The 27150-nt window shown below is 39.1% G+C and overlaps 1 protein-coding gene across 2 annotated transcripts in view; it reads left to right on the plus strand.

Moving 5' to 3' along the window:
* The window catches only part of LOC119651676 (chaoptin), a 103099-nt gene that overhangs the window by 13855 nt on the left and 62094 nt on the right, over window positions 1-27150 (plus strand). Inside the window, exon 1 of one of the 2 annotated variants that reach the window (XM_038055370.1) lies at window positions 14970-15016. The exons of the other annotated variant lie outside the window; for it this stretch is intronic. Coding sequence (XP_037911298.1) covers window positions 14986-15016 — 31 coding nt within the window. The 5' untranslated portion in view covers window positions 14970-14985. Of the gene's footprint in view, window positions 1-14969; window positions 15017-27150 lie in introns of those variants that run through there. 2 annotated transcript variants of the gene reach the window in all.

Below are 27150 nucleotides of genomic sequence, written 5' to 3' on the forward strand. Positions count from 1 at the left end.
TCCCTTTTCTGCCATTTTAACACACCTTAGTTTTCCCAATTACCCCTCTAAATTTCATAATTCTCATCCCGACAGCCATTTATATTCAACATCTAACATTTAAAATAATTAATTTTTCTTATTTGAAAGAAAACCTAACAGTTGGTCGCTTTCCCCTAAACTCAAGAATCCAATTTCATTTGAACAAATTTCGAATTACATTTAATAACAATTCTTTATTGCAAACGTCCGGGAAAAATGTGCAGTGACCCTATTTGTTTGTACCTAAACTTGCCCAGGTTACATATTATTGAACGTGTTGTACATATGCAGAATGGTTGCCCTGCACTAGAGCGAATATGTATGCATTTCGGAATGCAAAAATTTCCGCTGAGCCGACATTGAATTTGAAGTTTAAGACCGGGAACGGTGGAATCAAAAATTTGCGGAACCGGCTGATTGGATGGACAGCTGATCGGAGAGTTCGTTTTGGACTAAAGGAGGAAAAAACGAAGGTGACGCGCAGTCGAGTCGTTATTTTTTTTATTTTCACAATCCAGTTTAGATCGTGTGATGTTGTTTCGGTTGATACGCGCAAACATCCATTCCAATGCGGACCCACACATTGGAAAGAACATGTGAATTTTTATACGATGACACGTGAAGAATCGAAGTGCTCAAAGGACTACCCCGCCCACATTTCCGAGCCTGGCTAGCACACAGGCGTGCAAGCACATGTCGACGAAACACTTTGATGGAGCTTACTCACTTCACGGTCAATTTTGCCATCGTTTTAGATTTTCGGGATAGCTCCCCTTTCTTGGTCATCTCCAAACCCATTTAGTTATTTTAAATGGATTCGTCATTAATTTTGACCTTGTTTGGCCGCGTTTGGTAAATTAACTGTTGAACTCCACACGAGTGACCCCTTTCTTTATTTTTTCTACTTTATCCACCATTTCCCATAAATGGAAAAAACTTCGGAAGATTTCATTTCGAACTAACTTTTGCCTTTACTTAAATCATGCAAGTTGTTTTTCTCAGCACGAAAGCCTCCGTTTAGAACGTACAATATATTTCTAACAACTAATTTCCTTCTTCGACACTCCCACTAAATTCACTTAACTGAAACATCTGAAAATTCTTATAATAAGCAAAGATTGCCAAAGAACTGAGATCTTCGGGGAGAAGAAAGACTGACAAAAAAATAGTCCACTCTATCTGAGTGTAATTATGCGGTGTTTCCAACAATTAATTAAAGTCCACTCTAAGTGAACGCAACGAAATAAACAATAAACAAACAATAGCTGCAGATTAGAATTTGGGCAAAGCAGATCAAACTCCTTTATTAAAAAACATAACATCAAAATTGTTTCAATTACTGATCACTAATTTCGAATAAAGAAAAGGTTGTACTTCAATACTTTATTGAAGTTTTCCGAATATAAACTCAAAAATGTGAAATTGATATTTATATTTAGCCAACACCGATATATCATAAGCAGAAGGAGTTAAACCTCAACAATTAGCATCAGTAGCAGACTCTAAAGTAAAAATAGGAGAGCAAACGTTTGGAAACTAATAAATTGCACCCAAAAAAAGAAATCGAATAATATAAGTTGTGCTTATTAAAAAAGAAAAGCTAACCAAAGCTATTAAAACCAGTGAATCATTTAATAATAAAATCCGTATTAATAACAGCAAAATAATCGAACAGTTGCATAAAAATCAATTCAAACGAAAGATTTAAGCGTGTAACCCGATATGAAAATTTATAAAAAAGTATAATTTCTTATAGAAGAATCCCGCAACCACGGTAAAAACATGATCATTACATCCAATCATTAATAAGCATTAGCTAAGATTATAAATACAAGCAACCATGGGCGAACAAGTTAGTACTAAGCCATTTTACAAATTACCTCGTTGACCATGATTGAACATTAACGGGTTAAAATGCAAAAAAGCGAGATCAAAGTCACATTTCTCATTGAAATCTACCTAAACGATACCAAAACTTGGCTGTTGTTCCACTATTTGATTCCGATGTATACGTGCATTCCACAAATCATGTTGGTTTTGAAACACCTAGAATAATAAGGGGTTTGCAATCAAATCACCAGACCATATACTGTGGAAGACGTTGTCCGTGCTTCTTTTTATTTTCAAGTCGATTTCTTCTTTTTTCCACCTATCGAGGCTTCTATTGTATATGCATATAAGATTGGAGCTTTCTTTTGGTGTTTCATAGCTTCAATTTGAGTGATCCCCCGTGAAGCGTTATGCAGTGCACAAGATAAGCCAATGCTAAAATAACTGTACCGTAACCGTGTGATTTTTTCACACATAGAGTGTGATAATGAAACTGGAGTTTGTCTCGTAATGCGGCTGGAATCTTTGCAGACAGTTTGTGAATGTCAAACAAGTATTCCGGGCGCTTTAAGATGTGTTATACATACTTTATAAGGTATTGTGTCTATTAAACTGGCGCATTATATTTGCTGATGATCCCTTCTGAAAATTATCTGAAATTAGATACTATGTTTCGTTCTTATTTATGTCATATCTACTTATATTATGGAGCTAGAAATATTTGTGGAGAATATTTTAACCAGGAATTTTGAACAAGATGATTCATGGAGAACCATTGGGCTTCTTCAAATGTATTTATGAAATTTTATAATACATTTCCATTTGCAATAAAAAGGTACAACCGATTGACTCATAAATGCAGATAACATTGACTAGTATTTCTCATGTGACAAAAGTATTTAAATGAATGTGAGAGATATTTCACGAAATACCAGATAAGAGCAGAGTTGAACACACTGATTAAATGAAATAATAAAAACTTGTTGTTTCTTTTTTGTTGGTATGAATGTTTATTCTTGCACAACAACTTGTTAGCACTGATGAAGGGAACAAGTGGGTCCCGAAATATCGCTATTTGCAAGAATAAACATTCACACCAATGAAAAAGAAACAACAAGTTTTTATTATTTCAAATAATTAACCGTTGGAAACACCGCATAATTTCACTCAGATAAACACTGATTAAAGCCAAGAAAAAAAATTGACACAATAAATTCAGAATATTTGCTTTAGCTTCATCCCGATTTACGCCATTCATTCTCTCACACACTGTATACGTATCTCATGAATATACAAATGACACCTCAAAAAGATGCATCCACTGCCTATCAAGCGATGAGCGTGGTCCACATTCTATCACCACAATCATTGCTTCGCGTGATATTTCCATTTTAATCTTAACTGAAATATGAGAAATGCAGAGCATTGTATTCATAAGTAAATTAGCTGCTTTCTGTTTTCTGAATAGACCGCTGACTTCAAATATTAATTTAACGTTCAATACAGAATGTTATGGCTTTCTTGTTATTCGCCACTTCAGCTCATCACGGTGAAAGTGAAATTGAGTTTGTTTTAAAAATCGTAATTTTGATGTATGTATAACGTAGATTCGAAACTTGGAATAAATTATTATTGACTTCTGAAATAAACTAGCATGTATTCGTGTTAAATGATTTTGAGGTTTTAACTCTCGAATTAATTCCGATAATTTAGTAGAAACTTTCTCGATAACAACTTTACGATTGCAGCTCGAATTGCAGTGTGGAAATTTAAAAAGAAACTCTCTAAAGTATCACCTTCCATAAAACAAACTCTACTTAGAGTCACTTGCAAACGAAAGATTCAAGCGAGTAACCCATTTAATAAACTACCTGCCTCACTCTTTTTCTTCAAGCCTACATATACGTTGAATGCTATTTATTCCATGCATATATAATAACTTGGAATCTTTTTGTTCATTGGACTTGTGGACAGAATAACATCAATTTTACTACGTTTTCTATGATATAAAAGTACTTTTTCTCGGAAAATACCAAATATGAATACAACAAGTTCGAATCGCGAAGACCAAAAACGGACACAAAATATTCCACTGAAATTAACATTCAACAAAGTTCATCGCATTATCAAGGTTATCAGGTCTGAGAACTGCGGAAAGAACTGGATGGATCGTTTTCAAAATTACGTTCGAATTGAAAATACAAGTTTTTGAAAATCTAGTTTCTTATATTTATGTATCTTGGGTGCCCTGAAATTCTGGTGTTTATAAATTTAAAATATTTTAACTCATCTTACAATTTACTGCCCCTGAATAAAGAAAGATACTTGTGTATCTTTATACAAATTAATTGTAAAGAATCATAACTTTATCATTAATCTTAAACACTTGGGGTCGGAAACTTTTGTATGAATTATGAATAACAATGCAACGGCTCCCTCATTTCGTGCCGCTAAGTCCTTAGCCGCCAACCGCCTTTTCATCGACTTACCATTCAAAGCACCAGTGATGATTGCGTAGTTGTTGATTGATAAATAAATATCAGATAAAATAAGCCTTTTGTCAAGCAGTTATCAGGGGCATTCCTGTTCACCTTGAGAGAACTTGCCTATGGCTCATAGGGATGAAGAAATGAATATAGTCCGTTCAAATGTTAGAAATTTTCATCAAGAATATGAGGATCGATCAACTAACTTAAAGGCATTGTAAAAATTCTGAAAGCCATTATATTCCTTGGTTCGGGACCCTTGAGTGTAAAGACATTGGGCATGCTATTCCATGTTATCATTTTCTAGCAAATCGGTGGTCTTTCACGCTATTATGTTTGAGAATCCCGCATCACAGTTTCTCCATAAGTTCAGCCTACGTATAAGACCTGACGAGGAGTAGCTGGAAAGGGAATGAAAATTTCAATAAAAAAATGTAACAGCCAATGGTGAACAATGTTATGAAATTGCTTTACCCATCAGCTCAATTTGAATGAAGTAGCATTCTACCATTGGCGCTCTTTGTGACCGACGTATCTACGAACGTGTCAAATCAAAATTTTACCACTATTGTTCAGAGTGTCGGCCGACTATAAAAAACAATGGACGGGACCTTGTGGTAATGGAGACAAAGATGTTGCGTTGGGCCAGTGATGGTGATCATACCCGAAATGAGAACATCCGCAAACAATATGGCAAAAAAGGCGTTTTTAATGCTCTGTTCATGTTTCTGCCGAGCCTACATCCTGCTTCCTACAGACTCACATTTCCAATGCATCCTCCTAGAAACTTGGTGATAGCAGTGGGAAATATTCCTGATTACAATATTGTTAAGTCACACGACACCACACAGCTATTAGTCGAAATTCCGGACAGATGCTTCACCCTAACAACACAGATCCGATTTAATGTGCATTCACTCCTAACCTATTCCGGTTAGTAAGGTTAATTAGCTTTAATTCTCCTGTCCAATAAGACGGACACTAAGACTCGGTCTACCAGCGTAAATACAGAAAGGGGAAAATGATTGGTCTAATGCTTCTTGCACATTTTCAGTATGGCCATCTTACTGAGTTTTCAAGAGCCAAAGATGTTTTCAATACTTTAACAGTTGTCTGCCAAGAAGGTTTTCAGCAGTCTTGATGCCACTTTTGTTCAACTTCAGGCAGTCCTTAAATGGCTTCCAGTATTTATGGTTGCAGAAATTTTTCGCGAACATCGTAGTCATCTTCCTGAGGGTTAGAAAGTGCATAATTTCGCACCGATGGCTACGTCATTTTGGCTATATTATATGGGACACGACACTCTATAGGCAATTTTGAATTGGAGGTCTGGGAAATTTAATTCCAATGACTAGCTCCCCGGGGTCTTGATGAAGGACTTCAATAAGTGTGCACTGTTGAGCAACCATTTTTTTTTATTTTTTTTATGGGATGTAGCTGCACAAACCTTACTTCTTTTGCTAATGGGATTATCCTCTGCAATGACATCGCGTAAATTTGGCTAATCCATTGCAGCTCCTTCTGTTGGCTCAACATTGTGTTTTACTCAACTATGAGAGGTCAAAATTGTCATTAGTCTTATCACTGGATGTTACGGTTCTGAAGAAATTTATCATATTTCTTGCTTCTGTTGAATTTATGTTTAGTTTTGTGAGCAGCCTGGCTAGTTCAGCCATTATTGTAAAGGTCTTTAATGGAACCAAAGTTGCCTAGAAAATTCGGGATTCACTAACTCACAACCAAGCTCTCCTTAGTAAGCCAGCCTCAACGTTTCATGTTCCACTATAACTTGAGGCCCCTTCGACCTCTTTTGCGGCATAAAGAAAACAGCCATTCATCAGCCAAATCTACTTGCCCCGAAAACAAAGCCCAAAAGGATCATTACCGGCAAGATGTATTAAAAGCAGGCCTGCACATTCTTATCCTATCAAAGGCGACTAACATGAAGAGGTCTGCGAAGACTTGTCCACTGATGTAGCCTTAACCTGAATATAGCCTGATTGACGTCGTCTTGTATTTTCCTCGCTGAGCACTTAATGTGATTATAGTGAAACTGAAACACAATCTCAATGAAATTGGAGGAAGAAAGAAAACAATGAGATTAAGCAATTGTATGGATACCCTACACCCCACAAAGAAGTTGGCAGTAGGTATTCACACCTTGACCGGATCGGCTATCGGTACTTGACTGGATTTTCTGTTCTTCCATTTATCAGCGTCGGTTGTAATAATAGTCAAAATCAGGTGCAGAACCGTAAGTAATTACATAAGATTTAACCAATAACCAATAAAGGGCAAAAACGATTAAAAACCAGAAAATAAAAAGAAAAAAGTATGTCATGCGGTGATCAATACCGAGGGCCAAACCAAACGAGAACGCAATATTAGAGCCACGAAATATCAAACCCTAAATCGGAGGCAAAAGCAGGTATTAGGTCATTATGAGTTTACCTACCTCGACTACGGTACCCAGCTTTTTTACATATTCCATACGATACAATAGCAATGAATTATTAGATTCAGTGCCCACTCAAGGTAGATAGGTTTGACAAAGACAGAACTGTTGGAGGGATAATCCTCCTGGACGAACTGTGTAAAATCCGCGAATTCTTTGCAGTGAACGCTGCTGTCCGCATCCGACCATGAAAAATGGTGGAACTGCGTCAACAGCTTAAGTGGTTTAAAATATTGAGCCAAAAATTTGTCCCAGAGGAACCGTTTCACAAAACTTGCTCCTGTTGATGGGTCTAACACTGCCCAGCTGACGCCATTTGGTGATGCGTTAATGACGCATGTGATGAGATCCTGGAAGGTGTTTACGTGGTCTTTTGCTTGATCAGGCGAAAAATTTGGTCCGGGGCGAATTTAGTGTGTCCCACTAAAAGTAAGTTTAAGGAAATATCATACTCCCATTGTGTTTCATGTGAACTCGCCATGTTAGGTACTGTATGACTGTATTGTGCTTGTTCTATACCAGAGTATTGTCACAAAATAAGGCTAATTCGTTGACAGGAGGCGCCTTCGGTAAAAAGTCATGCAACATACTAATAACACCATTGGCCCCTTTGCGTGTGTGGTCTGCCTCATTCATCATGTATGTATGCTGGATTTTTTTATCGTCGTTATTAGCTTCCCGGGTTGCCTTAAAATACGACGAACCAACAGCCTGCGGGGATGCAAGGTAGCGCACATTTGGCCATTTGTTTTTGGCCCGTCAAATCTCATCTTGGTAGAATTTGCGGTGGACTTCGGCACGATTCAAATGATGGAAATAACCGTCTAGTGAGGCTTTTTTGTTTGCGTCCTGTATTTAATATACACGTACGGCAGCTGTATTTTGCTGATAAACATCACATGAATCATCAGCTGGCATCATGCAAGCGATATAAAGATCTAGTTCATTTCATGTTTTCAAAAATGTTTTCTTGTGCATGGCGACTTCCAAATTCTCCTATTGGCACGCTTCCACGCTGCCTTGGAGAAGGCTGACGGCAATTTCATGATTTGAAAATCTTTGCATGTAGGTTGGCGGCCTGGCATTGGTATGGCAAACGGTGCTGCGAATGAATGACGAAATCTGACAGCGTACTCCACGTCAGCTTGAGTGTACACTCGGGAAGTACGACGTCAGTGCCCACTCGCGGTTTCAGACATCCTTGAACAAAATCTTTAACGACAATCTTGAAGCACTTTACCTCCACGTCATGCAGAAACAAATACATGGCGCGACAGACTATAACTTAGCGAAACAGAAATGTAGTTATCAGCAAGTGCCTGGAGCGACCTTTTTTCCACTTTGCATCTTACTTTGTATGTTCACTTTCGTACACTGATTCTAATGCTGCTTTTTGGCGACATGCATCCAAGTGGCCTTTTAAAATCAGGTATTTTCCTTCTTTTGTCAGCTATCTGAATGTTTGTCTCGTTTCTTGCACCAAATCTTGCGGTATTTTCGTGCTACATCTTGCACTGCAACGGGCCTGGGAGTAGAATGCCCCCACTTCCTCCTCGGTAACCTCTTCACGGGATGATTCAGGTAAAATAGAAGGTTGTGCAGAAGCTGTACTCGTACTCGGCTGCGGACTAGAACTTAGAGCAGACACATCCATAGGCTGTCTGGAAGCCCTACCTTGCCTTCTTTTTTTAGAGACTCATGTTGAAGTAGCCGCAATTATTTCTTCATCGCTACTATTTGCTCGCTCACTGTCACTTTCCTTCCTCATCGACCACGGATTTTCCAAAGGAGGTTCCAAAGGCTATGCTTATTCGCGTACTGTTCACATTACACTTACTTAGCTAACTGACCAGTCTGGTATCAGTCAACCGGCTAGAACACAAGCACGCGTACTTTCACACCGCCTAAATGCCAAGTTAAACACAACCGTACAACGTATGTCGTGTAACAGTCTTACTCAAATTTAAATGCGTTTTTCTCGAAAAATACCTTTTTGGCATGGGGAAATAATACGAAAAACAAATTCAACATATTTCATATGTTTCACTAAGAAAATATATTGATGAGGAACGTATTACATCATCATCATCAACGGCGCAACAACCAGTGTCCGGTCTAGGCCTGCCTTAATAAGGAACTCCAGACCCCCTGGTTTTGCACCGAGGAACACCAATTCGATATCCCTAAAATCTGTCTGTCCACGGCCAGGTTAAAGAGGACGTATGATGGGGCATCTCCTAGTCGTAGACCGTTGTTGATGTCGATTGGGTTGGGGAGTGATCCCGCTGCTTTTATCTGGCCTCGGACATTGGCCAGAGTCAGCCTAGTCGTATTACAACCTCTTTATAAAAGCTTCAATGCGTTATACGCTTATACAAAAGAAACAAATTTGATCTATTAAAACTTTATTATTAATGTTAAGATTTCGACCAAACTTTCTACTATTGCGCTTTATATGACTGTCTATATTACTGCATTTTATGACTCTTCGATGAGCTCATACTCTAAGAGGCGACTTAATGAATTTTTCGCATTTCCCGATTGAGTAGTTTCTCAGAATGGTTCCGTAGTGCATGGATTCACTCCCTTCCCCCCTTTACTACCAGTTTCTCCGAAAAGTGCTCGTGACAGACACACAGAAGAGTAGACAGACAGCAAATCGATTTAATAAGATTTGGTCCTATACAAAACCTTAAAAGCAGGGTAAATAGAGTTTTCGTCACCCTCGATAAATAAGATAACAGTTAAATTTCTTTTAAAGGTAGATCCCGTGAACATCGTAGCACTTGTAATTGTGGAAAATCAGGGATCTGGGCAAAGAAGCGACGGAATAGAATTTTCCAAGCAGAGAAAGGAAATCCCGAACCGAACTAAGAACCATGCGACATTATGATGTGCCTTAGAATATAAAATGGCACAAAATGGTAGTCCCATGAGAAACTCAAAATGTGGCAGAAACCGGTCCTGCGTCATCTAATACAAATAATATATAAACTGACGAGCAATAAATTACAATGATTTTTATTATCAATCGTTAAAACCTTAAAACAGCAAATTACACAAACGTCTAAAAATATAAGGTGACTGACTAGATAAGAATTATTGAAAGCAGAATAACAAGATAATTGAAATGTCACTTCTTCAAGCCATCATTTAATTTAATCGATCGAGAATGTCATTTTTATCTTGAAAATTTTCATTGGCAATGGTTCAAATATACACCAAAAAATGTTATATAGATGCATACGGGAAAGAAAAATGTATGTCAAATTCTCCCTAAATTCAAGGTTTGGAAAAGTCTTCCTCCAAATGAAGAGCAGCCTTATCCAGAAGGCACCAAAGCCCTGAACAAGCTTCAAATAGTCAATAAGTGAAAAATGAAGAAGAGAAAGCCACAATAATGGTCCGAAAAATAATACTTTCTTTAATTAATATGATTTTCATCTAAAAACGAAAATTGCTTTCTCAATATGTGAGCTTTTAACCTTTTCTTTTCATCAGTAGATATTGTACATGATTTTTAAATGCCAAAGTCGCATTGATTTGAAAGGACTAAATGTTATATACAAATCTATACTATATAGATTGTATGTACTTACGAAATATCTTAATGCCGATACATATCTTGCAACACTCCTAACCCAACGCATTAAAACTGGACAAGCGAATGCAATAATCGAAAGATTGAAGCGGGAAACCCGTTTCTATTGAACATCAACATATGAACTCGTGTGTATTTTTTGTTATAAAAGAACATAAACCCCAATCTTCTCTGAATTTAGATGTTATCACCATTTGAATTCATTGATACCTTCACGCATAATATTCATTTACATTTCCTGAATGCAATGAAATGAGAGATTCGTTTGTTCATCTGTTAAAAAAATGAGGAAAATCAAAACATTCCTCGTGAATTGCATAACGATCCGTCTGATCTTCAACCTCTTAAACGTGTTTATCATGGTGCAAACTGTAGATTTTTATTTAATGATTATGTCATTTATCATCTTTTCCTTGATTTTAGCCGATTTAAGTAAACATTGAATGCTATTTTGAAAAATTTGTGTAGATATTTTAGACTTGTTTATGCAGACATATATGCGTAGATGAATAAATAAAACTGCAGAAAGCGGGAGCTGTTCGATAAAATAAAAGTTTAGATTATAAATGTTTATGCCAGTAAAAGAAAATGTCAAATACCTTCTTTCGGTTATTGTAAATTACAAAAAACAATAGCATATGATTCCATTGACACGTATAAGCAATTCTTCATACTTTAAGATATCTTGAAACTTTATCAACACTACATCTGACAATGATTTTACTACTTTATTAACTACTATCTTATGATGTCATCAGTATATCGTTTGACCCTTGGATAGAACCATTTCAATAGTTTTATTTTGATGCCGATCTTTCCTACTACACAATTATTAGAAACAAATCTAGGGCGAATTTTCATCGTATCACTGATATCTACTAACATTTTCTGCATGACATTACTCATTGATCTTCACTCCTTTGTGAATTACAGGGCATCGCCGTAGTCTTCTTCTGTGATTTATTTTTTTTTTTATATTTCGTTTTTATGTAATTGTTCTTCAGTTTCATTATCGTCACACATAATGTTGCGCAAGTAATAGGCGTTCAGCAAAGGAGTCCGGGGTTTGAACCCGAAGCAACAAGATCATGAGGTTAAGGCTGTATCAACTCGGTCATCTTACCGTCCTAGATATTTCCTGCGTTGATTTTTAAGGTTTTATGTAAAATCTGTCTGTCTGTCTTTTTTGAATTTTTTGTTTTTAAGGTGAAAAGCGTCGAGAGCTTCCGTAGGGTTATGTGCGACTGCTACCTACAGAAACCACCTTTTTCTCCTTCTACTCTACCCGGAGGAATCCCGTATGGCATTACGTCGAGGGGATGGAACAGAATTTATACTGCGCTCGTGCTCCCCACTCGTTCTTTCTTCCGGCTGATTTCCTCCTGTCTAAGCTTCCTGTAGATAGCTTCAAACACTTCTATGACTGCAGTCTACACCTCCATCGATTTTAACATATGACTCAATATATTTTCCAAAGTGAAGTGCTCCCCAATTTTAGCTTCTAATGCGACTCTTTTAACTGCGAACTTCGGTCATTGAAATAACACGTGTTTTCGTCCTCTGTAATGTCCAAGCACATTGGATAATATAGCGACTCGTTATGACCAAATCGATAGAAGTATGCTCAATAACCTCCGTGTCCGTTCAAACTTACGCTTGGTCGAAACCTACTTCGCCGTGCGGTCGCTCGATTCATCTTCGAATATCCCATTTGATTCAGTGTGTCCATCGGCCTTTCTTTGACTCGTTCCCCCTCTCCTGCCACTCGACGAGAGTTTCACTCCGCGCAGACTGCCGCCGACGGGCAGAAGAAATCATCCCTGCTATCACGCAGGCCACACTTCGTCGGATATTGCATGATAGGCGCAACATGTCCGGAGTGCAGTTAAGCAATATGCAGCTTCCATTTGTCTTCTATTTACGTCGCTTCTTTTCCGGCGCATCCGCCTATACTGTGGCTGCATATAGTATGAGCACCCTTGAAACAGGAAGGCCACGGCTCGGCCTTGGACCACCTATATTCGGTAACATTCTCGTCAGCAGTGTTCTGGTGTTGTATACCCTAGTTGCTGCACTCTTCACATGCAATTTGAAACTTAGCCTCTCGTTCTCGTCAATCGCCAACACTGCACAGCATTTTTTCTCTTCGAGGGCAGCTTTGACTATGTAAGCCACTAAGTTAACCACATCAGTCGCAGATCTTTTCTTTCGAAATCCAAACTGGTTCTTAGAGAGTCCACCTTCCTTTTCGGTAATCGAATGTAATCCGTTGTAAATGATTCGTTAAAATAATTTGCCAGTATTATTTAAAAGACATCGCGGTGGGTATGATGAAGGTTCATCCAGAGGTTTGTCTGGCTTGGGTATGAGAATCAGTCTCTGCTTTTTCCACTCTGTGTGAAATGCTTCCTCTTTAGAATATGCAGTAAATACCTCAGCGAACATATTCGGCACTATATTCACCGCTGTCTTAAGGGCTTTGTTTGCAACTTCTGCATGCAACCTTTTGAGTCTTCTGAGACCTTTCCATCGCTTTCCATTAGGATTTCGAATCCCCTTTTACAATAGCGGTATTCACATTTTATGGGAAATGGTCCATCACTATTTCATCTAGAATGTTAGGGGCAGTAATCGAGCGATTTCCTTTGATTTTGCACATCATTGATTTGTAAACGCCTCCCAGAAGGGCCCGAATCAGTTTCCTGTCTATCCGTTTATCCATCTGTTCGTCTTTTTTTAAGGAGGTGAAAATCTTCAAAAGATTCTGGCCTGGACACCACCCCCCCACTCCCCCTACTCCGTGGAACCACCTTTAGGTACTACACCACGGAACGGAGTTAGCTTACTTTAGTTAGATCTCCGTCTGCCCGCGGGGTTCGTAAACGTGCGAATGCTGCGATCATGGAAGTGACCGCATCCCCATCCTCCAGGCAAGCTACCATTCCCCGGACAAAATTTTCTGGTGATAGCACTTCACCTAGAGTTTCCTTTAGGTTCCTCCTTTCTTCCGCGAACCTAGGACATTAGAAGAATACGTGTGCTAGGTCCTCTGGGACCCCGTCGCAGTTTAGACAATTAGGTGAGGGGTCCAATTTAAACCTGTACAGGCATTGACGGTATCCTCCATGGCCGGTAAGAAACTCCCCATGCTTTCTTTCCAGCCATTCCGCAATGGAAGGGATCAACCTATAATTCCAACGATCCATTTCTGGCTGGTCCCATCGCCGTTTCCATCTGTTTATGGATCTCTCCCTTTCGGCTTTTTTCACCTGCGATGAAGGAGAGGTGCACCGGGTGTTATAAATGTTCATCATCTCGATTACCAAAATATCATTTGAGATGAAGAACGCTGCATCATCTGAGACGATCCCGAGGGCAGAACACACCCTTAAAGCTGTTCTTCTGTAGACCGTGCACAGTTGCATGTGCATTGCCTAAAACCTGCAACGCTTTTCCCCAAAGTGGGACTGTATACAGCGACATAGAACTCACCACTGCAGATATGCTGTGGTCCTCCTACGTTCGACATCATCTTTGCCAGAGCCATACTCGTGGTGGATGCTCTTTCGCAAGTATGCCCTATGTACTGCTTAAAATTGAGTTTTCCGTCTATCATCACCCCTAAGTATTTCATTTGAAGTGATGAGGGCCGCTTTCATATTTTCCTCCGCGATTGCCAGTCCAGTACTCTCTAGCCAAGACTTAACAACAATGATTGCTTCGCTTGAGTACAACTAAGCATCCTCGAGATGCTTTGCGACCACAACCAGTGCTATATCGTCGGTATAACCCACCACCGTGGCCTCCTCCGGAACCAGAAGGTTAGGTACATCATTGTACATGATGCTCCACAGTAGTGGGGCCTGAGAGACACCCGCGGAAACAATTTACTCCTTGGGTCCATCATCGATATTATACCAGAGCGTCCGCTCTTGCAAGTAACTATCAACAATAGCAGCGGGGTAGGTGGAAACACCAATCGTCCCCAGAGACTTTCGTGTAAGGTTCCAATTGGCCGAGTTTGGTGGAAATCGCAATATTACTAACAAAGTTATAATAGGTCAAAGTTGCCGCTTCTGTGCAAATTCAACGCTTTGAATGTCAATATCACACGAAAGTGGATATTCTCACATAATATATGCATATATTACGTGCTGGGTACCAAATGTCCACTCAAATGTTTCTCACCTTGTTAATAGATACTTCACTAGAAAATTTAGTTCACATTGGTAAGAATATAGTAATGGACTATGGGTACCTTATATCTATAATATACCTGTCTTTATTGGAGGAGTTACATCCTACTCTATACCTCTTAATAAAGATTCTTTATGCAGACTGGAATAACCCCTTATGTACACTTCCTTCCTTGCTAGGTTTGTAGATAAAAATGTATATTAACATCATCAACAAGATTTTAAGTCCAAACACCTCACTGCCTCCTTTGTCGGCCTCACTACGTTAATTGATTCTTTCATATTTATTAATTAAATTCTTCTTCCACTTTTTCATGATAATATCTGCATATTTTAATATTCAATGTGTTTTTCTTATATTCTAGGTAGGACTGCTTCTCTAATCAATACGAAGAAATGAAAATCAAAAGGTTCCATCAGACAACATGTGAGTTTCGGGATTAAGCATAGATTGTTTTATGGATCTCGCCTGAAAATGAAAAATTTACAAATTATAGATAACTGCAAACTAACTAAAAACATGCTATAATATTAATATCAGTGGAACCAAGTAAAATTTATCTTCTCTTACTATTACCAAAGAAACCCGATGAGGTAAGATAATCCATTGGGTATAATTTATATTTAGATGATTTACATATTTTTTGACAAATTGAATCATTTCAGAGTTGGTACAATCATTTCGTTTATTATGTCACATAAGGTTTTTAAATGTCAATCCATTTGGTTAAAATTTTTCGAGAAAAGATTCAAATTTTTGCCTGCTCAAATACGAAAGCTTTTTCCATAGATGCACTAAGCAATAACAAATTTTATGCGGCCAGAATAATAAAAACTGCAACTAATGTTTGAATCCAACACATTTCAAAATTTATCAAAGATTCTTAAACGTCTTCCCAGTTAAAATCGAAAATAAAATTTTATATTCTTCTGCTTCTTCTTCCTCCCTTACTAATTATGACACTATGGCATACTTAAATATATTCTGTAATCTACACTTACCCGCACACACTTACTTTTAAATACTAAAACAAATTTCTCCCTAGTCACTATATTGATGAATGGAAATCGTAACAACTTCAAATCTCGCAACTTATCTAGTTTTCAAGTAAGCACTCCTCCCCCTCATTTCACTTTCTATGACATATTTGGTCACCATTTATTCTCCTTCTTTCGAACTAACTACCCTTAAAATAAGGAAGTGCGGCTCAATGTTTAGTGTTCCCTGTTAATTCCTTAGTGGAGTATAGGACCACATAGCAAATTGTGCTTCATTTTCACTATCATCATATTGTACAAGTGATAAGCTCACAGAAGCTATAGAAACACAAGACTAACACAGAGCGCCCATGACGACTGGGGTTCGAACCCAGAGCGGCAAGATTGGGAGGTTGACGCTCAACCCCCTCAATCATCGCCCCGCGACTCAACCGCTTCGAGGAAGCGTGCAACAGTTGCAGTTCAATGATGACTGTGAAAATAATAGTAGGACGATCTAGTATCAGTACTCTACTACACGTAGTTATTCATAGAAGTGGACCTAGGACGCACCCCTATGAGACATCGCATATCGTACGATATGATTTCGGTCTTTCACCTGAACCGCAGCACAGAAAACTATCGATATCGTACTTCGGCGCGGTTAATTTGATGAGAGCCTTTAGATTTTGCTTCTTCTCGAGAAATTGAAGTCATTCTTCACAGACAGTACTTGAGCGCATCTTTCGCTCTATTAGCCACTATCAGTCGTAGATCCCTCCGCCTTTTGAAATACGAACTGATTTGCAGAAAGATCATTCTTTTTTCGGCAATCAGAGGTAATCTATCGTACATTACCCGTTCGAATAGTTTGCCAGAATTATTTAGAAAGCAAGGGTTTGTTTGATATGGAAATGGATATCACTTTCTTCTGCTTTCACTATGTGAAATATTCTCCTTCTTTGAGACCTGTGGCAAAAATCTGAGCCAAAATATTTAGCACTATCATGGCCGTCGCCTCTTGAACTTTCAGGAAACCGAAAATTGTTCTTCGTTGAAACTAAACGGATCAATTTCTGGGACGATTTTTGTTCGATTGACATGAAATTTTTAGTGTATATTCAGAATAATTTGCTTAATAATGCTTAATAATTTGAGGAATTTTTTTCTTTATATTGCATGGTTCAATTTTTATTAATAATTTTCAACCAATTCTTTGATTTTTTTTTTTTAAACTCAGTTTTTATCTAAGTGTAATTTCGCGGTATTCCTAGCGATTAAATTATTTGAAATAATAAAGGCTCGCTTAGCACTGATGAAGGGAACAAATGATTGCCCAAATATCGATATTTGCAAGACCAATGAATAACACTAGCGAATAGAAAAAAGCAGGCCTTTATTATTTCAAATACTCGCCATTTGTCTTGAACAACTTAGGTTAAATTTACTAGCACTCCACAGTACTTCTGTAATAAATATCTTTTTACCTAATACTGATATGTTGCGTAGTTTCTTTGCAAAATCCCATAGTTAGCTTTATTTTTGAGCCTCCCTCTCAACTCAAATCAGGCATCATATTTTTGGTTATTTTCCTCGCAACTTCTAGCATCTAGGTTTCTCCTATTAACTTACAATTGGAACTTCGGCGGGGTTTCTTTGGCAAAAACAGGTATTAACGGAGGCTTAGAACTTTCGAATGACAGTGGGGGTCACTTTTCATGTGCTGCTCCCATCCCGCACGAAGATGAACATGGTGCAGAACAACCCCAACTTGATGTTAGTGTTGCGGGATCTGCATTTCCGAATTTTAGACAAAATAGCAAAGACGAATGTAGGCTGTTAATGCGTCGGGTGACACTAAGCTCTCTGCCACCGTCGGCAGAAACAATGCTACTGAGATAGACAAATTCACCGACAGCATTAATGATGCAGATAGGAAAAGTACGATAACCAATCAGGGTGAGAACCTTGATTTTGTTGGTATATATCGTCGGTCCGGCTCCGCTTGCCTCTCTATCCAAATCCAGAGCCATTCATTTGGCCAAGCTCTATGACTTGGCAAGATAGTAGACAGATATCATCATCGAATTGGAGGGGTCTGAGGAAAAATTTCATGGTCCATTCACATCTTTCACGCCTCCGAACAACGCCTGGAACACGTTGCCGATAACAAGGTATAACAGCGGTGACAGAATGCAATCCTATCGGACTCTATTTCGAACTTCAAAGCATTCACCTGAAACACAACCTGTTTACTCCTTCGACAGCCTTCTCGAAATCGACGAATGTTACGACGACTAGTAATTTCATCCACAAGAGGTGAAACTTCACCAGATGCTGTACGGTTAAGAACCGTGGTGAAATGTTCTCTCCACCTCTTAAGCTGCTTGTCGTCGTTGCTAATAAGGAGTCTCCCGTTAACCCCCCTCATATAACTAACATTTAGACCACCGAGATGCGTTTTACGGCAGCTTCCCTGACTAGCGCAATAATGATTTTCCATTTATCACGATCCACGCTATGTTTTACTTTTCGAGATTTTCTGGTGTACCGGAGTTAAAACGTATCAACTTTGCCCGCAATCGCAACGGTAATAAAAGCCTTCAATTCTCTTTGCTCCCCGATTCGCTCCAATGGCCCATGTCAGCGTCCCGGTGACTAGCGCTATTCACATTTTACGAGAAAAGATTCGTCACTGTTTCATGTAGCAAAATAAGACAAATAATTGACAGAAAGCGTTTGCCTTTGGCTTTCGACGCTACTGCGGCCTAAGTCAGCTTTCTTTCGCAGTCGCATTTCGCATTTACGTTTAAGAATGGTGGCTATTTTTTCCGGGTCAATTTGTATTGCTCATAAAGCTGCTGGTATCCAGGACAGTTTCCATTTCGCTAATTGCCTGGCCTTGAGGCAGGCCTTGCTGCATTTCTCGACTTGAAGTTCCACCAAAAGAAATTGCTCAATCAAAAAAACTCGAATAACAATGTGAAGCTGCCTCAGTTGCCTGTCTAGAAATCAGGCCCTCATCTAAACATCAGTTCGGAAAGTAGTTCCGAGCACAATACTGAAAATTCTGGTGGAAGTTCTCCTATTATTTAGAAAAATTTTGCCATCTTTGTTAGGCCCTAACAAAATGTTTAATAACTTTCTTACTATTAATTCTGTACTGCTGTCAAATTTGCTTTTTCACTTTACTACCAGAATATAGTCGAATTGTACTCAAAACAATCTCAGCGAGAGTTAATGAATAAGTGTCAAATTCTGATAATTCTATAACATATAACACAATAATTACGGAAGAATATGCAGACATTGCAAACATCTTTTCACACTCACTCTTAAACCACGAATTCATAATGAACAATCAAGCGAAAGGTGAATTCAGGACTCTCTCAATCCTAAAACAAAATGGATGGGTGGATAACTTATGTGGAATTGGCTTTCTGGTTCCTCACTGCAGACTATTGACTAAGCATTTAAGTCTTACACGATTCACTAAGCTCAAAAAATATTCGACTGGAGACACTACCTGGAAAACAACAAATGCTGAAAAGGAGCTATTTAAGCCATTCTATTCAGTTCCAAGATTTCGACAGTTTAGAATCGCTGTCATCCTATATCATAGATTTGCTACCCTTATAACCTACACATTAGTTCATTTTAAGCTATTATGTTGTTACGCTTAAGTCGGTAGACGGTAACTAGGCTGACCCTGACCAATGTGCGAGGCCAGATAAAAGCAGCAGGATCACTCTCAAGACCATTCGACATCAACAACGGTCTACGACAAGGGGATGCCCTATCATGCGTCCTCTTTAATCTGGCCCTCAAGAAAGTGATCCGTGATGCTGAGGTAAATGCAAGAGGTACGATCCTCTTTAACTCCACCCAACTACTGGCCTATGCTGACGATATCGACATCATGGGAAGAACCACCCGAGACGTACAAACTGCCTTCCTCCAGATCGAGCAGGCGGCAATGGGTGCCAGATCTTGGGCTGCACATTAATGAAGGCAAGACAAAATATATGGTGGCAACGTCAGCACCGAAAACCAACCAATCAACAACATCGAACCACGCTGATCAGAAGAATAAGGATTGGAGAATACAAATTTGAGACCGTTGACAATTTCTCCTATCTAGGGTCGAAAATCAAAACCGATAACAGCTATGGCGATGAAACCCGGACACGGTTGTTGGCTGTCAACAGAGTCTATTTCAGCTTACAAAAACTGTGCTGCTCGAAACGTTTCACCATAGGGTCAAAGCTCTTACTGTACAAGACAATGATCTTGCCAGTCCTCATGTCTTCTTCGGAGACTTGGGTTCTTATCAAGAAGAATTGTGAACTCTTGGCCGCGTTCGAGAGAACAATCCTCCAAAGAATTTTTGGCCCCTTACATGAGGATCGACGATTCTGTAGCCTACATAACGACGAAATCTATGAGCGATATCATGACCGTCCGGTTGTGGATAAAATCCGGCTCAATAGGTTACGGTGCATCCGTATGGATGAGGATGATCCAACCGAGAAAGTCAATAAGGGCAATATCTATGGTAGAAAAAGAAGACGAGGCAGACTCTGCCTAAGATGGAGCGATGGCGTAGGCCAGGACGCTAGACAGCTTTTAGGGATATCGAATTGGTGGATCTCGGCGCACAATGAGAGTTCAGCATTGCATCACCTTAGCACTAACACAGTAAATAAGGCTGTCAACCAACCAAACTCCTCTAGAAGGTTTGCCAGTCCTGAACACCGACTGCGCGAGATAAAATGAGAAACCGGACGATACGTGCTGGAGTTAACCCGAATGCTTGCAGTTCGGTGAGATGAAGACCGAGGTCCTTGGTTTTCAAATATTACCTGTTGCAAGGCCACAGAGATTTTATCACACAAAAGCCAGAAAAAACTAAACCCACCCGGGGTAAATTATTATGATAGAGATGTGAAGTCTGAAAGCGGGCTGATACTACCGCCCTACGGCGGCCCACCTTGGAACCTTGATGTTCACCCCTGTTTTGTGAGGAATCTAAGTCCCTCCCAGACTAGGGATGGGGCGATGGTATGGCCATCCTCCCAACTTCGAATAGTCCGGCCAAAACTGGAAACTACGATCTAAACCAGACACCCACAGATTCAACAAAAACCTGTCGACGAATTTTAATTTTTAATATATGTTGAGTCAATAATTTCAGTTACATCCTCGCCAAAAATTTAAAAGGTGGGGCTCCTGAGCTTTGGATGGACAAGGTCCATTTTACTTCTTACTACATCCTCCAGTCAGGCATGTTGGTAATAATTTCAGCCAACTATGAAGAGGATTTCGCTGAAGAGCCCTGTTTTGAGGGTTAAGCTCGAAATTACAACGAATGTTCACCTGATCAACAAAACCCTCCTAAGTTCATTTAGGATCGGTGTAAACACCAAAAAACAGCGGAAATACGACCTTTCGGGCCCCACATTGGGCACCATATTTATTGCATAGGTAACAGAATTGGCGACCAATGTGGAGTCACAGTTATTGCGTGTGTAACAGAATTGACACACAACGTGAGGCCAAAGTTGCCACAGTTGTTGGTACATAACCGAGTAGGCGCCCAATGTGGGCCACAGTTGTTGAGTACGTAACAAGTTTCGAAGGTTCTTCTTCTTTAACTCCGCAGTCTCCTCTACAGGGGCCTAAACGTTTCAAGTGCAGGGTGCATAGCGGTTCGCTTATGTTCTCAAGGCCAATAAAAGCAAATTTAATTTCTTTGTTAACTAGGAAGTCTATTCAGAAAACATAGTTTACTGGATGATATGGGATATGGTATAGCCGCTCCCAGAAAGGATCCCTATCCAGCGCATTTCTTAGAATGCTTTGATATCCACCTTAAAGTAAGATATTGTGTCTAGCCGCTAAACAGCTCCTGTTCTGTACAAGAATTGTACCTCCTTTTTTTTGCCGGTAGTCTCATTGTGTGCCCAATCCAGTCCAAAAGTGTTTTTGTGGTTCCACAGATGTATTTTACGAGCTAAACATCCGGTGAAAACTTTAAATAATCCTCAATTCAAAAAGTAGTATATGTATATTTCTTGTTGATTTCCTTATAGAGTCCAGGATATCCACATAGTCTCCTCCTTTCTTTTGTATTTTTTCTTCAACAAAACTGTGTTTCAGATTCAATATTTTCGTAATTAATGCTATGCAAGTTGTTCAGTTGCCCCCAATAGAAGGAAGACCACAAAGACAGACACGAGATCGAGAGGCTGACTCTCAACCAACTCAGTCATCGCACCGTTCTTGCGAATATATTCACGCTAAATTCATGTTAATTTCTATCAGTTTGCCGGAAAAAAGGTTTTATTTTTCATAAAATATTGTAGGTGAAATGTCGTTTTTAATTGTGAAGTAGTTTGTCACGTTAGATACGGTATATAAATATTTAACCAGATTCATTATAGATTAAAAAGAAGCGGAAGTTTTTTCTTCAAGGAGAAACTCTAAACATAAAGTAACATGGAGTAACTGACCAATAAAGTAATTCGAGTCCTTGGAATTCCGCTTCATTAAATTCATCTCTCGTAAGCCCGTTAAGTTGGCGGATTTGGCAAATTCTTCTTCACCATTAACAAGATACAAATAATATTGTAGTAGGCCTCTTACTTTGGTTCCTCTCTTCAACATTTCGCTTTGCACATGCATTTTTGCTGGTAAAAAGCAAGTTAGTATTTTTTGGGAACTCACATGGCTAAGGTCAATACCACATTCAATTATTGCGTTTACTCAATAACATGTAATGATGGAGAAATAAATAATTTTTACCAATTGTAACCATGCCGAATACTCTTCATTTCTCATTCTTAAACAGCGTTTTCGTAAACATCGTAAATTGAAAATTAAGATTAACATTCGTAATCCAAAGCATGTAACCTGGTTCCCCAGTTTGGTGAGTTGCATCGAACCAATAAGAATCGAAAGTGACCCCGTTGCATACTTTTACATGGATCATTTTTCGACATTTTACATAGAAAATCTACTTCCTAAGATACTTTCCGACAATATTCCAGAAGCAACATGACAGTTTTTGAAATTCGATCTTAAGCATTTAAATTGCAAATTTATTCAAATCAATAACTGGTTTATCGAAAAAATTCACCGAAGCTATCAAACTGGTAAAGAATTAGCCAAAAATAACCGCATTTCAAGGTGAGACAAATCAACTTTCGATAAGGTCAAGTCGGTGCACATGCCATTGAGGTTCTCCATGGAAGGGACCGAACAACACACGCGGCACTTCCGATAAGTGTTAAAACACATAATTTAAGTAATTTTTAACGGTATCTGTTATATACGATTATATGCCTTTTTTTCATGTTTACATACAAACATTTTTATGGAATTAAATTTCAATGTTACAATTGTATAATTTTTTGTTCACTTGTAACTACACATACATCGGCTTTAACAGGTTTGGGAAGTTGGGAAAAGTTGTCTGCTCACAACGGTGTTCATACAAAGGCAATGGTTTTTCGGAAATTAAGATAAAAGTTGAATAAACATTTTTGTATGTACCAACATGTTTGACAAAAATACCTCAACTGCACCTTGATAAAAAAAATCTGGTATTGTACTTTCCCAAACCACCATGACCATGTGAAAACAAACTTCATGAAGTATTTCCGCAGTTGGTTTTGTTGTCGAGCGTTTCCATTAAAAATAAAACTTGGACTAAATGTAAAATTAATGAGCCTTCAAAATACTAAAATTTATCAACATTTTCCCGCAAGCAAGTATCAAAACAATTTTTAGCATTTTCTATTTAGAAGAAAAAAACTGGAACGAAATCTAAATATTTTTAACTAATCTCTGAAAAAATATATAAATATAAATAAAAATAATAAGGTACCCCTGAATATTAGCAAATTATTGCATCCAAGAAGAAATTGCCCTCATTCCTCCAGTTGAACTTTCCTTTCCCCAATTTCATCTCTCAATTGGTCTGTGGAATTCATACCTTCATTATTTTCCTCATTCGCTTCACGCGACCAAAGGTAGGTCATTGTTGGTTTTCGTGAAGTTCATGGTATCATCATTTTCTGCAGGTATCATTTTAATGATGAGAAAATGGAGAAGGAAGGCAGTGCTCATTCAACAATGTTCGTTTTTATTTATTTACGTTGGAAGTTAATGATATCAAGTAATTGGCTGAATTCTCACATTTGTATTGTGAAGCGGGACTACAAAAGCTGCAAATGTGATGACGAATTGCAAGCTTCTAACTCGAGTTCTTTGAAATGTATCATCAAAAGAGTAATTTGGTTGCACGTTATATTAGTGCCGAAAACATTTTTTTATTTGCACTTGGTTTGAAATGTAAGAACAAACGATAATAAAAGTAAATTGCGGAAGCTAAAAAGGGGATTTCTCACTGAAATTAGACCACAGGGAAGAAACCAACTCAAGAATTGGTAAGTGTCCGAGACATTATCGCCCGAATCATTTATATATTCTTTTCTTATAAATATCATTAGCATTTCCATACCAAATGTAGGACTTAAGCATGCGCGTGTAAAAATCCGCATACCATTCATTGCCATGACATGAAATGAGAAGACGCTATCTATCCCACATTTCATTTCATTTTAATGCAGCATCATCACTATATTCGGTAAAACCGGGTCACCCAATTCCGGGCTTATATTTGTTTTTACTTTAACTACTTTTTGCAACCGATCTGTTTATTGGATTTCCACACCAATACCATTTTGCTTGGTACTGAATATAAAATAAAATTTATTGATAAATTTATTGCGTTAAAAAATTACAATAAATTTATATATTTCCTCCATCAACTTCAATGCAGAACAACGCTCAGAGCGGACAAAGATTCCCTGCGGAAACAGGTCGAGCACCTGTTAAATTCTTGACTTAAAATCGTCAAAGTTGGTTAGTTGTATAAAGTGGATTATCAGCTTCTCAGCTCCCCTAGGAGAACTTCTCTACTTATGTGTAGGTATACTGACGAATCTCCTTTAACTTCCTACAGAAAAGCTTTTTTCGGTGTCGTCTACCTCACTTTAAAATACGCCCAACAGTTCAACCACGGTCGAAGACATGGACTACCCTACAGTTCACTCCGCTCTCAACTTATTTTCCCAAGAGAGTTGAAACTCACCCAGTGTACGTCATCGTTCGTCAAAAGCACCTTCAGCTCATAGATGCTCTTGCGCTCCAAGCATCAAACCATACTTCTACGTCGTAGAGCAGCACGAACTGCAATGGGTTCCTGGGAAAGCATCTCCTGATAGAAGTGATCCCATATATCTGTCCTTTTGACAAAATTGAAAACATTTATAACAACAAGCGTTGCGAGGAACACTATCCAAGATCGACGGCTGTATGCCTCAATTTGATTAACCGCATCAACCCCCAAATTCCATGATACCATCCACTGCAGATCCTCTAGCTCCAAAACCGAACTACCTTGGGAATAAGTCCCTATCGCTTTGTCGAATCTATTCTGGATGAACTTTTCGAAGACCTTCCCTGTTATATCAAGTGTGCAGAATGGCCGCTATGCAGACGAAAGCTCAGATTCTTCTTTATCTTTGCAGAGGTGTGGAGGAGGGAATTATATGCGCAGGGAATAAGGCCGTATGTAAACAGCTTTTTGTGTCTACTTTTGGATGGTCTCATCTCGCTCGACTAGCTCTTCCAACAGCGAGCTTCACTTTTAAGCACAACATTGCATATTCTCCTTTTTGCTGATTTATACTCTGTAATTTTGTTACACCCCCAATTCCGATCTTTTAAAAACGATGGAGTTTACGATATTCTATAAACACATGTCGCTAGCTGAGTGCCCTCTAAGGCATGGAAGTTCCGCTAGATGTCTAATTTCTACTTCGAAGTAACCTGCAGCGCAACTCAACCTTTTCCAAGAACTTCCATGAATCACCCAATGTCCTTCTTTAGGCCGCGCCACGCTAAAGAGGATGCTTGGTCGGTTTGTGTGGGAAAATTACATCAACCACTTCAAGTGCGATATATTAACAGTCGCTTGCCCCAAACCCATCCAGACTACGTTGAGAATGCTTCCTTCGCCGGAAGATTGCCCTGAATATAATGTTCAAAACTGCGTACCGCGTCGGCACCGTCACCACCTGGATCCGTTGCTTCCTAGAGTCCCAATGAGACATGTCCCATGTAAGTCTCCCTCGATCAGGATTCGTAATTTCATACCCAAGACAGCGTCCTCCATAGCATCAAACCTGATTTATGTTTCTCCTTCTTCTCTTTCCTTTTTGTGATATCTAATGCTTGGGTCGTGTTCGTCTTTGCTGTGCTGTGCTATGCTCTCTTTGGAATCAATTATCTGTCGTTTAACGTTTTTGATGTTCTCAGCAGAAATCCCAGCGCATCTTCCGCTATTGCTTATCTGCGTTACTGATAAACAATGCAGTCCAACAGGTATTCCTGTCCCATCGGCCCATTTGCACACCTTCGATGGCATTTTTCTAGAAAAAAGTTTCATCCCCAGTCTAGCAAGAGCAAGAACAGGAGCATTGCAGTGTACTGGCGTTGCTGTCTCCATGCCAGCATAGATGAAGACTTTCTCTATATTTGGCCACGCAAATCGTAGAATCTTACCGGTGTTCCAGCCATATATATTTTCTTCCCTGGACGCTGCGGGAAACAACGCAACTATCCCTCAGTTTTGGTTAATTCTCCAGGAAATTTACAGCAGTCCATCGTGTGCGAGGTGGCTGCGTGCAATAGTCTGGAAAAATTTACCATACATTCGGAGAGTTTCCTCAGTTTCCAGAGGTCTGTTCAACGCTTAGGTAATCGAGCATATCAGCGCTCGTTCCGGACGATATGTTCTACTAATGCCGGTTCAATGCACACTAGCTCACGAAGGTCCCGAAAAAGCAGACTTATAATTCGCACCTCAACTTCCACCTTGGCAGAACCAGGCTTATTTTACCCCAGCGACATTCGCACAGAATTGTCTACGGTTCTGGGGACTCCCAATATATTTGTGCGTGTACCGATCAATCACGGTTGGTTCTGTTCTGCTCAAGGTTGCCAAATGGGGCACATGTACATTAGCAACTAAGCGGTTAGGACTACTTGAACTAATTGGGAAAGTATTGCGCTCCCACGAAGGGGTGACCAGATTGAAAAATTATAGTTTAGGCTACCCGTCAGCTTTGATTGGTTCAGCGAGCCACGACCGGTGAAACCGGGCCGTAAAATAGGCTGAATTTACCTATGCACCCCCAACTGCACTGGTTACACTCAGGATCATCAGACGGTAAGCAGAACTCACCGAATTTCATCTCTGCAAGTTTGCGAGCGCCTCCCTCCCTATTCTTCTACTTTGACCATATTTTCCTTTCTACGGTGTATTATCAAGACCGCTTTCGTTTTCTAAACAGCCTACTAGTTTCCTTACCTGTAACCCAAAAACCTCGTAAACGATGGTCTAAGTTTTTTAACGGTGGCGATTTCCATGTAGAAATCAAACAGTATCCAATAAAAAAAGTTGATAAATGCAGATTCGCAAATACAGATACATCCCATTGAAAAGAAACAAAT

Source organism: Hermetia illucens, chromosome 3, assembly GCF_905115235.1.
Source record: "Hermetia illucens chromosome 3, iHerIll2.2.curated.20191125, whole genome shotgun sequence".
Taxonomy (NCBI): domain Eukaryota; kingdom Metazoa; phylum Arthropoda; class Insecta; order Diptera; family Stratiomyidae; genus Hermetia; species Hermetia illucens.